Source organism: Pelophylax lessonae, assembly GCF_965119305.1.
Source record: "Pelophylax lessonae genome assembly, chromosome: 1".
Lineage (NCBI taxonomy): Eukaryota > Metazoa > Chordata > Amphibia > Anura > Ranidae > Pelophylax > Pelophylax lessonae.
In genome coordinates this window covers 650,919,167-650,930,139 of record NC_138768.1, presented here as the reverse complement: position 1 = coordinate 650,930,139, position 10,973 = coordinate 650,919,167, and the positions used below count along the sequence as shown (strand labels likewise).

Genomic DNA, 10,973 nt, shown 5'->3' with positions numbered 1-10,973 from the left:
CGGATGGAAACCCTATTTTTCCATCCGTTCAGGGATCGGATCGGATGAGAGCGGACAGGCGGTCCGCTCTCATTCGATCCCCCATAGAGAGCAGCGGGGGCTGTGACACCTCCCTCTCCGAACTGCAAGCGGAGACGGAGCTGTCATCCGCCTGCTCAGCGGGGATCGGCGGATCGATCCCCGCTGAGCAGCACGGATCCGCCTACGGAGGCAGACCGTGTGAAAGAGCCCTAAGGGGTTTATTTACTAAAGCTAGAGAGGGCAAATTAGTCACAATTCTGCAGATAAACCAATCAGCTTCAAAGTTTTATTGATAAATTAAACAAAAAAAAAAAAGCAAGGTTAGTAGCCGATTGGTTTCTCTGCAGAATTGTGACTAATTTTGCCCTTTTTAGCTTTAGTAAGTAAACCCCTAACTGATACTTTTTGGGAACCTGTCACTTTACTAATGACCCTGGCTGTGAAGGGGTTAACATCTAGGGTAATCAAAGGGTGCCTTACCGGTGTTTTGGTGTACTATATTAGGTGCTTTTACTAAGGGAAGTGATGGATTTTATTTCCTGCTTGCAAAAATATTTTAATAAAATAACCAACATGTGATACCTGCTCTGTGCACTGTCCCTCTTCTCTGGGTCCCTGCTGGCGCTCAGAGCCCCTCCCCCTTACTAAGTGCCCCAAAGCAAGCCACTTGCTATGGGGCACTCATGCACGCTTGCTCCTGAGCCGCAGTCTGTTTGTCTATTCAAACACAGAGCATGGCTTGGCCCTTTTCCCCTTCAAGTGATATTAAAGCCTTGTTTGTTTAAAAAAAAAAAAAAAAACAGGTTATACTTACCTGCTCTGTGCAATGGTTTTGAACAGAGCAGCCCTTATCCTCCTCTTCTCTGGTCCCACGCTGGCCCTCCTGGCTCCTCCCTTCTGCAAGGTGCCCCCACAGCAAGCAGCTTGCTATGGGAGCAGACAAGCAGGCGTGCTACCGACCCGTGGCTCTGTTTGTCTATTCACACACGCACAGAGGAGCTGTCACTTGGCTCCGCCCCCTCCATCTACTGATTGGCTCCCGCTGCTGAAGAGCTAAGGCTCTCGTGGATAGCGCTGGATGGAGAGGGGGCTCAGGTAAGGATTAGGGGGGCTGAGAGGGCTACTGCACACAGAAGGTATTTTACCTTCATGCACAGAATGGTAGAATGCATGAAGATAAAAAATATTGTGCCTTTACAACCACCTTAAGGCTCACTGGCTGTGATTGACAGCAGCGGGAAACATTGGCTGTATCTAAGCCAATGAGGGAAGAGAGAGACCTGGGAGAGGTGCACATTGTACACATTGCTGGATCGAGATGGCCTCCTGTTACCTGTTTTTTTTTTGTTCTGAATGGAAATTTTACATTGTGGGACTTAGGGCACGTTTACACCAATACGTGGATGAAAACTGATGGGAGAACTGTGCAGATTTCACTTGCAGAGACATCGGCTTACATCCGGTTCACATCCATTTTCATGCACATCAGTTAACCACTTCTTGACTGAAAGGTTTTACCCCCCTTAATGACCAGGCCATTTTTTGTGATACGCCACTGCGTTACTTTAGCTGACAATAGCACGGTCTTGCGACCCTGTACCCAAATAAAATGTATGTATTTTGACACCCCTGTGCTTTTTATTCTTTGAGCTACAAACAAATAAAAAAATCCAAAGTTTTCATCAGTTTAGGCCAATATGTATTCTGCTATATATTTTTGGTAAAAAAAAATCCCAATAGGCATATATTGATTGGTTTGTGCAAACGTTATTGCGTCTACAAACGATGAATTATTTTATGGAATTTCTATTTATTTTTACTAGTAATGGCGGCGATCAGTGATTTTTAGCAGGACTGTGACAGTGCAGCGGACAATACAGGTATGTAACCGACAATGTTCGAGGACCAGTGACACCAATACAGTGATTAGTGCTAAAATAAATGCACTGTCACTGCAATAATGACACTGGCAATAAAGGGGTTAACAGGGATAATCAAAGGGTTAAGTGTGTCCCCAGGCGGTGCTTACTAAGTGTGGGGGGGGGGAGGTTTACACTGATTGGGGACAGAGATCCATATTCCTGCTTAGCAGGAACACAAGGTTTCCATTTTGTCCCCTTGCAGAATAGTGATCTGCCTTGTTTACATAGGCAGATCGCTGTTCTGCCTCTCCTGGAGATGATCGCGGGTGGCCTGGCGGACATCGGGCCTGCTGAACCCGTTGATTGACATTCCCGCTAGTCAATCAAGGCGCGATCGCGCCATCTAGTGGCTATTGAACAAAATGACATACAGGTATGGCGTTTCGCGCAATAGCGCCACTTTGCCGCAGTATATATGCGACGGCTGGCTGTCAAGTGGTTATGTGCCCTATTCACACCAATGTTGAAGTCACGTCATTTTGTTTCTGATTCATGTGCAGAAAAGGTCCACACAGTGTGGTGTGAACAGGGCACATAGAGAACAATTTTGTTTTTTTTTGTGCCCTTGTTGAACGTGTGCAGAAAAACAGATGTCTCTGCCCCATGGTGTGAACGAGGCCTGAGAGTCAAGCATTTTGCTTGCACTTGAGCACCAGTGATCTCAAAAGGCAAGTTTGAGCGGCAGGACTGTCTGTCTTAAAGCGGAGTTCCAAACTCGAAAACAACTTTGCACCGTCCGCTTTCTTTTTTTTTCCTGAAAAAGAATTGGATAGTTTACATTTTTTTTTTATTTACTTACCTTGAAGAAAATATACTTACCTTCCTCCCTCTGTGGCCGCGGCCCACGCCGTTACTTCCTTCTTGCATTGACTCCTGCGAGCTGAGCATCATCGCTCCCGGGAATCAATGTGCCTGCACCGGCCCTGCTCGTCACTTCCAGTGCAGGTGCGTCATTCCCTGCTAAACAGCTTCTGGGCATGCCCAGAAGCTGTGGAGGGATGACGCGCCCGCACCAGAAGTGATGAGCAGGGCCGGTGCAGGGCATTCTGGGACTCTGACGTCACTGAAGAGGGCGCTCCGGCTTCAGCTGCCCACACCCGAGATGGCAGCGCTGGAGAAGACATTTTCCAGGTAAGTATTTTTCTTACAGGTAAGTGAAACAGGGGACAGTTCAGAGGCTATCGTTGCTGAAATGCACTAGCCCTGACTGTCCCGGGGGTCTTTTTAGATAAAAAAATGTTTTTCAGGGTGGAACTTCGCTTTAACTCTACCGCTTGGTTTAAAACTGCCCTGGCTCATGCCGCATGTGTACAGCCCTCTCATGCCGTGGCGTAGCGTGGAGGGTGCTGGGGGGCACTGGCACCGGGCGCAACATTTAGGGGGGGCTCATCCCACGTCCGCCATCCGCGGGAGCAAAGTGTCCAGCGGCCAGCCCGCCCGCACTCCTCCTCTTGGCTCCGTGACTGACTTTGTGCAGGACGAGCGGCGGACCACTGAAGGGGTCATGTGCGGCCAGGGGTAGATCTGTGTAGGTGTCAGTATAGTAATAAGGTAGGTCAGTGTAGGTGCCAGTATAGTAATCAGGTAGGTCAGTGTAGTGGTCAGGTAGGTCAGTGTAGGTGTCAGTATAGTAATCAGGTAGGTCAGTGTAGGTGTCAGTATAGTAATCAGGTAGGTCAGTATAGTAATCAGGTAGGTCAGTGTAGTGGTCAGGTAGATTTGTGTAGGTGTCAGTATAGTAATCAGGTAGGTCAGTGTAGGTGTCAGTATAGTAATCAGGTAGGTCAGTGTAGGTGTCAGTATAGTAATCAGGTAGGTCAGTGTAGGTGTCAGTATAGTAATCAGGTAGGTCAGTGTAGGTGTCAGTATAGTAATCAGGTAGGTCATTGTAGGTGTCAGTATAGTAATCAGGTAGGTCAATGTAGTGGTCAGGTAGATTTGTGTAGGTGTCAGTACAGTAATCAGGTAGGTCAGTGTAGGTGTCAGTATAGTAATCAGGTAGGTCATTGTAGGTGTCAGTATAGTAATCAGGTAGGTCAATGTAGTGGTCAGGTAGATTTGTGTAGGTGTCAGTACAGTAATCAGGTAGGTCAGTGTAGGTGTCAGTATAGTAATCAGGTAGATTTGTGTAGGTGTCAGTATAGTAATCAGGTAGGTCAGTGTAGTGGTTAGGTAGATTTGTGTAGGTGTCAGTATAGTAATCAGGTAGGTCAGTGTAGGAATAAGGTAGGTCCGAGTGTAGTGGTCTAGTAGATTTTTCTAGGGGGCGCAACCCACGCTACGCCACTGCTCTCATGATGCAGTGGTAACATTCTGGAGGGCTCAGCCTCCTGTTTTTACTGTCCCCCTGTGTGAAAGAGCCCTGAAGCAAGCTTGTCAGCCATTGTAAACTTTTACAATAACACGTTCTCCCTCCTACAACATGTTGGCTCTTCTCCATGTCTTTTTATGGAGACAAGCCTCTCCTATCCACCCTCTGACCCTGATTAGTGTCAGGGAAGGCAAGTGGCTCCTCCCCCTGGGAGTGGCCAGTGTACGTGCTGACCTGAATTCCTAGGTCGGTGCACATTGTGCGTGCGGCGCGCATAGGGCGGTATGTCAGCCTCCAGCTTCCTCCACCATGACCTTGGCTGAGTCCTGACATAACCATTAGTCTGCCTTCCCTGTCCTACCTGTAACAATGCCGCAGCGCATTCCTATGAAGGAAAGGGAAACAGAACAATCATTGCTATGTATGGAAAGGTGACACATGTAGTGCACTGTATAGGCAGGATGGCGGGTATCATTTCTCACGCTAGTGGTATGACTAGGAACTACCCTTACTTTACCTCACACACGATAAAACAGGTGTAAAAGACGCATGCGCACTGCGCACACCTCTCTAGTCGCCAATAGAATAGAACAGAGCACGTTTACTGGTAGGTGTAGTGTATTGGTCACGCCTCCGTGACGTCGCGTGCCCTTGTGTGATATCCCCGCCCCTCTCCTTCTGCCAAGCTGCTGTCGCTGACAAGGTTGTGTCCCCTCAGTGATCCTCGGAGCTCTCCGCTAATACAACCAACCATGCTTGTGTGCCGAAGCGCATTGCAGAGACTGGTCCCCCTCACCCAGCGGGTCACCGCCGCCACCCTACTCCGCAATGGTGAGATACCTGACTGCCATTGGCACTTCTCTTATCTCTACTAAGGACTGATAGCCGACGGGGCGCACTATAGCCGCAGGATCTCCATTACAGTGTGCCTCTGTGTGCGCTACCATAGAGATAGCACAGGCTGTTTATTTATTACTGCCAGGGTGTGAATGGGAATACATGGGGTATATCCGATGATATGGGAATACTGGTGTATTATTACCTGGGTGACCTGTATAATGGGGGATGACTCCTGATGGGGCTAAGACACCTATAGATCTGTGAATGAGAATATTCCTACAAACATACTCTTTACATTCAATGGCTGGATGCCGAATGGATGTCAATCAATCCTGTCCCTTAATTTTCATTTGATTTTAGAATGAATGTAACTGTAATAAAAAAAAAAACACCATTTGAAATTCGTTCAAAAAAATTTCCCTTTCTGCGCCTTAATTTTACTATTCCCATGGTTGAAAATGAATGTTGATTTGACCCTACTAATGAATAGAAAATCAAATGGATGTTTTTCAAATGAATTTTTTTCAAACAACAAATCTATACATGTATTGAAGAGAGCTGGCCATACCCATATTGACTTCTGAATCTTCATTTTGAGAACGTTCCATTGATTTTCTAATCTGGGGGGCCTCCAACCTTTAACAAAGGGCCAGTTTACTGTCCTTCAGACTTTAAGGGGCTGGACTGTGGCCATTGTAAGTAAAACATTGCCGGCATCAGTGGGAGTCAACAGTGCCCCGTCTTTGGTGTCAGTGAGAGGCAGGGCCATCTTTAGTATTGATTTGACCCTGGGCAAACATGTTCTTGGACCCTCCCAAATCCATTTATCAACTATTTGCGGGCAGTGTGGGCTCAAGGGGCAGCTACTTTGGGCCCCACAACAATGACTGGGCCCGGGGCAGCTGTCCCCTTTGCCCTGCCTTAAAGACAGCCCTGGTGAGAGGAATTGTGCCTTGTTGGTGTCATTGGGTGGGGAAAAAATCATGTCCTGTCCTTGGGAGGACCGTGCCGCATTCTTGGTGTCATTGGGAAGGACCGTGCCCCATTGCTGGTGTCATTGGGAAGGACTGTGCCCCATTGCTGGTGTCATTGGGAAGGACCGTGCCCCATTGCTGGTGTCATTGGGAAGGACCGTGCCCCAATGCTGGTGTCATTGGGAGGGACCGTGCCCCAATGCTGGTGTCATTGGGAGGGACCGTGCCCCAATGCTGGTGTCGTTGAGAGGGACCGTGCCCCAATGCTGGTGTCGTTGGGAGGGACAGTGACCCATTGTTGGTGTCGTTGGGAGGGACAGTGACCCATTGTTGGTGTCGTTGGGAGGGACAGTGACCCATTGTTGGTGTCGTTGGGAGGGACCGTGCCCCTGCCATTGGTGTCCCCGGGGGGGGGGGGGGGAACTTTGCCCCAAGGGCTGGATAAAAGCAAGCAAATGGCCACAGTTTGGAGACCACTGTTCTAATCCTTAGTGGGGTCAGATCTACGTACATTTTGGACTGCGTTGACGAGAAAATTTGTAGGGGTGGAATTTTTATTCTCAAACAAATTTCGAACAGCGTATGTTTTCGTTCCTTCTAAAATGATTAAAACAAGTGACGTTTTCAAACGACATCCACCCAGCCATCGACTGTACAAAGAATGTTCTTACAAATATTCTTATTTTAATATCGATGTGTGTAGTCAGCTGTTCTGTGGGATGGAATGGACATATGGTCACCCATGGGCTGATCTTTCCCAAGTGATAGACAAATTCCCTTTAAATCTGGTCAGAGGATCAGGGTGACAGTGGATGGCCTTGTGCTAGTAATGACTGTCATGTCCTCCAGCAGCAGGCAGGCCTTGTCCTCTGGAATGAAATGGAGTGCCTAATCCTGTGTGATTTTATAAACCTTGGAGATCAGCTATCTGCCCATTAATGATCATTTTTCTTAGAAAACCCCACACGGATCTATTAATAATAAATCTGAGAGGAGGAGGGGTGGCGGTGAATGGCCCTGCACTGGTTATGACTTTCCTAGCCCCAAGGCTCATAGTGCAGCATGTTTATGATTTGAACAGCTCTGTAATGATGCCTTTAGAGATCTAAGCTTAGATAATGCAGTGTATCCAGGAGACAGCCATGTGGAAGTCACCGATTTGTTGTAGCTAATGGTGGACGTGGAGGTAGAGGCAGGCATATGGTGACCTAGCAGACGAGTGAAGGTCACACATAGGAGGAAATGGAGATCGGAAGCTTTGTGGTGATTCATGGCGTCATGCAGTGATGAGCAGAGAATATACTAGATGTGTTTGCAGAGGGATTTTTCTAGCGTTGCAATGTTGGAGGTGGGGTTTCCTGATGTATTACTCAAGCTGAAGGAAGTTCTATTCATTGAAGCATTGCTTTTACATATCTGCCATATATAGCAATGCCTGTTTACGCAGGAGCATGTGTTTTCTGTGCAGACCTCACATCTGTGAAAGGGAGATCTGCTTTATCTCTCCAGGCTGATGATTGGTTAATGGGATTTGCAGAGCTACAACAGGATCATTTAATTTACCTTTTTATTAAACAGCTTGGCCGAATGTTAACCACTTGCCGACCGCCGCAAGTACATATACTGCGGCGGTCAGCCCCGGCCAGGCAAAGTGACGTATATATACATCACTAGCCTGTCACTGGCTTGTGAGCCAATAGCGGGCGAGCGCGCGCCCACTGAGGCGCGCGCCTGCCCCGGCTCGTGCCCTAAGAAGTCAGTGCGTGTGACCGGCGGACCCGATGTCCGCCGGTCACTCGTGATCGTTCGCCGGAAAGGGAGAAAAGCAGGCGGCTAATGTAAACAAGCCGCCTGTCATTCTCCCCTGTGTAAAAATGGAGATCAGACGGTTCTACTATGTAGGACCGTTGATCTCTGTTTTTACACTAGTAGCCATGTCCCATCACAGCTAGAAGCACGCCCCTAGGACACACTTAACCCCTCCCTCTCCAATACAGTTAACCCCTTCCCTGCCAGTGTCATTTTTACAGTAACAGTGCATATGTATAGCACTGATTACTGCAGTAATGTCACTGGTAACCCCAAAAGTGTCAAAAATGTCAGTCAAGGGTCTGATCTGTCCGCCGCAATATCACAGTCCCGCAAAAAAAATCGCAGATCGCCGCCATTACTCGTTAAAAAAAAAAAAAAAACACCAAAAATGACAAAAATCTTTCCCTTTGTTAGTAAACGCGATAACTTTTGCGCAAACCAATCAAAATATGCTTTCTCTTACGTCCTCCGACAGTCGCCCCCATCTTCATATTCGTCACAATGGGGTATTAGACTTTGCTCCGTAGGAGTAGCTAGGCAACAGAATATGTCAATATTAAAGCTTTTAACATATCCCCACCCCAGGGGGTGGTCCCCTCAGTCTATACCCTCCTGCTTCCTGTTTCCTGCTTCAGTTTCAATGTCTAGCTTGTCAGGAGTAGCTGGATGTCTCTATGCTGGGGCATTTTGTCTCAGCCTTCTCTCTTTTTTGATTTTATTTGAGTTTTTTCTCTTTCTTTATTTAGCTGTTATTTTTACCAGCAATAGTTAGATCTTCGGATGAAGAGGATAATGCGGGCTGCATCTCGGGCTGACTCCCCTGGTCGCAGGTTGTGGGTCAGTGACTTCTCAGCCCGCCATCGAGCGTTCAGTCAGGTACCGCACCTGAGTTTTCTGAACGACCCATCCCTGTTCCGTGCAGGGATGCTAGGGTGAGGTGGCTACCTCACTGGACGCTGTGCGGTTTCTCAACCCACCTTCTACTGCGTCCTGGATGCGACTCTCTTTGTCTCATGTACAGCGGCTTGTTCGCCTGTGCGGGTCCCCCACGCCATGTAAGAGGTAAGTGTATTCATGTGGGGACTTGTCTGTCTGGGGGGTGTCAGTCTGGGACTGTGTTACCTTGCCCTGTGTTCACACTATTGATGTTTCCCTATCTCTCACACTGCATGCTGTGGGCTGCAAGGAGGGGGGGCTGTGCTGCACTTCTGTGTCAGTCTGAGTGTGTGAACGGCTGTGTGCTGTGGAACTTGATGCTATCATGTTTGGGGCACATTACAGCGCCGCTGCGGCGGTCCACCATGTTCTTTATAACTATGTGGTGTATTTTTATTCCACCTTCATGAGGTGGGGGAGCGGCGGTTTCGGCGCCAAACGGCGCCGTTTTGGCTGTACTCGCTCCGGCCGCATGGTACACATGCATGGCGGCCATTTTTTTGTAGCCTCCCATAGGCTTTAATGGAGCGCCCTGAATATCAGCAATTCCTTTTCTACAGGAGCACCTATCTGGCCAGCAGCAGCAGCGGTCTCTCCAGGTTTTTTCCCTCTATTCTCTGTATCCTTGCCTGAGTATAACTTCTCCCTGTGGGGGTCCCTGGTGTGGGTGTGCTTGTGTGGCGGTGGGCTACGTTCGCAGCGCCTTATTTAAAGGGGCGGTCACCCATTTTATTTTACTCATTTTGGGGCATGGATTCTCAGGAAAGCAAATTTCCTGTCACATTGGTGGGAAGCCAGGGGACTGCGGTTTTCCCCCTCGGGGGGGGGGGGGGGGATTTGGCTGCGATTGTGGCTAGCCTTGCGACTCAGGTGCAATTGCTGATGGCTGCTCAATCCTCAAAAAGGCCCAGAGTTTTCAATTTCCTCTGATTCAGAGGGTGTTGGTGATGGGGCTGCTGTTGCTGGGGTCTCCTTGTCGGGGTCCCGTTCCTCCCTGGACCTTGTAGGGTCAGAAATGGAGGCTGAGGTTGAGGGGGTTGATATTTCTCCCCCTGGCTCGTCTGAAGAGCTTGCACTCATGGATGAATTGGTTGCTTCTATCAAGCAAACACTGCGTTTACAGGATGAACCTTGTCCTCCTGCTGCCTTGGCGGCTTATGGGACGCAGAAAAGACGCAAAACAACGCAGGTATTTCCCTGCACTGATGATTTTCAATGCGCTGTAAAGGAACATTGGCGTAATATACGCAAGCCTTTTTGCTATACCAAGTAGGTTTAAGCTGCGCTATCCTTTTACGCCCGCTACTGATGGGCGTTGGTGTGTCCCACCTCCGGTGGATCACGCGATAGCGGTTCTGAATAAGCCCACTGCGATTCCTGCTGAGGATATCCCGGTGTTCCGGGATGCCACGGACAAACGGACGGAGTCCCTTGCCCGTCATGCCTATTCTATTATGGGTTCTATGCTGAAAGCTTTATTTGCTTCACTTATGGCGGCCCAGGCTGTCGCGAGCTGGACGCAGGTGCTTAATCGCGTCCTGGTGGCTGATTCTGCCCTCCAGGCGACTTTGGATATGGTGGATCAAATCCACCAGGGTGTCATGTATTTGTGTGATGCGGACCTGGATATGGTTCCGTTGGCTGCACGTGTGCATGGTGTGGCGGTATTGTCTCGCCGTTTTGGTTTGGTTGAAGTGTTGGTCGGTGGACCAATCTTCGCGTAAGACCTTGGCTAATCTGCCCTATGATGGTTCTCGCCTTTTTTGGTGAGTCCCTAGATACGTTAATTAGGGGTATCACGGGTGGTAAGAGCACGCTCTTACCCTAATCCCACAAGGCTAAGACGGCTCCTGGTAAGAAGCCGTGGACTGGTAAGCAAAAGTCCGGCCAGTCCGGTTCAGCGGCCCACACCAGTGCGGCCTGAAGGGGCGCCCTCACCCGACTCTGGGGTGGGGGGACGCTTGCTCGGTTTCCTTCAGCCATGGCTGTCCCGGGTTCGGGACAGGTGGGTTCAGGAAATCGTTCGTTCTGGCTACGAGATCGAGTTTCTCTATAGGCCGGAGCGCAGATTTTTTCCCTCAAATCTTCTACTGTCCCCGGAGCGTTTGCGGGATCTGCATCTAGCGGTGCAGGACCTGAGGGCTCAGGGAGTGGTGG

The 10,973-nt window shown here is 49.1% G+C and overlaps 1 protein-coding gene across 1 annotated transcript in view; it reads left to right on the top strand.

Annotated features, from left to right (window-relative positions):
* The first annotated feature begins 4,881 nt into the window (after nucleotides 1-4,881).
* Nucleotides 4,882-10,973, top strand: part of MGARP (mitochondria localized glutamic acid rich protein) — a 93,322-nt gene continuing 87,230 nt past the window's right edge. The window contains exon 1 of the mRNA XM_082263674.1: nucleotides 4,882-5,085. Within this exon, the coding sequence (XP_082119800.1) occupies nucleotides 5,007-5,085 (79 nt within the window). The 5' untranslated portion in view covers nucleotides 4,882-5,006. The remainder of the gene's footprint in view (nucleotides 5,086-10,973) is intronic.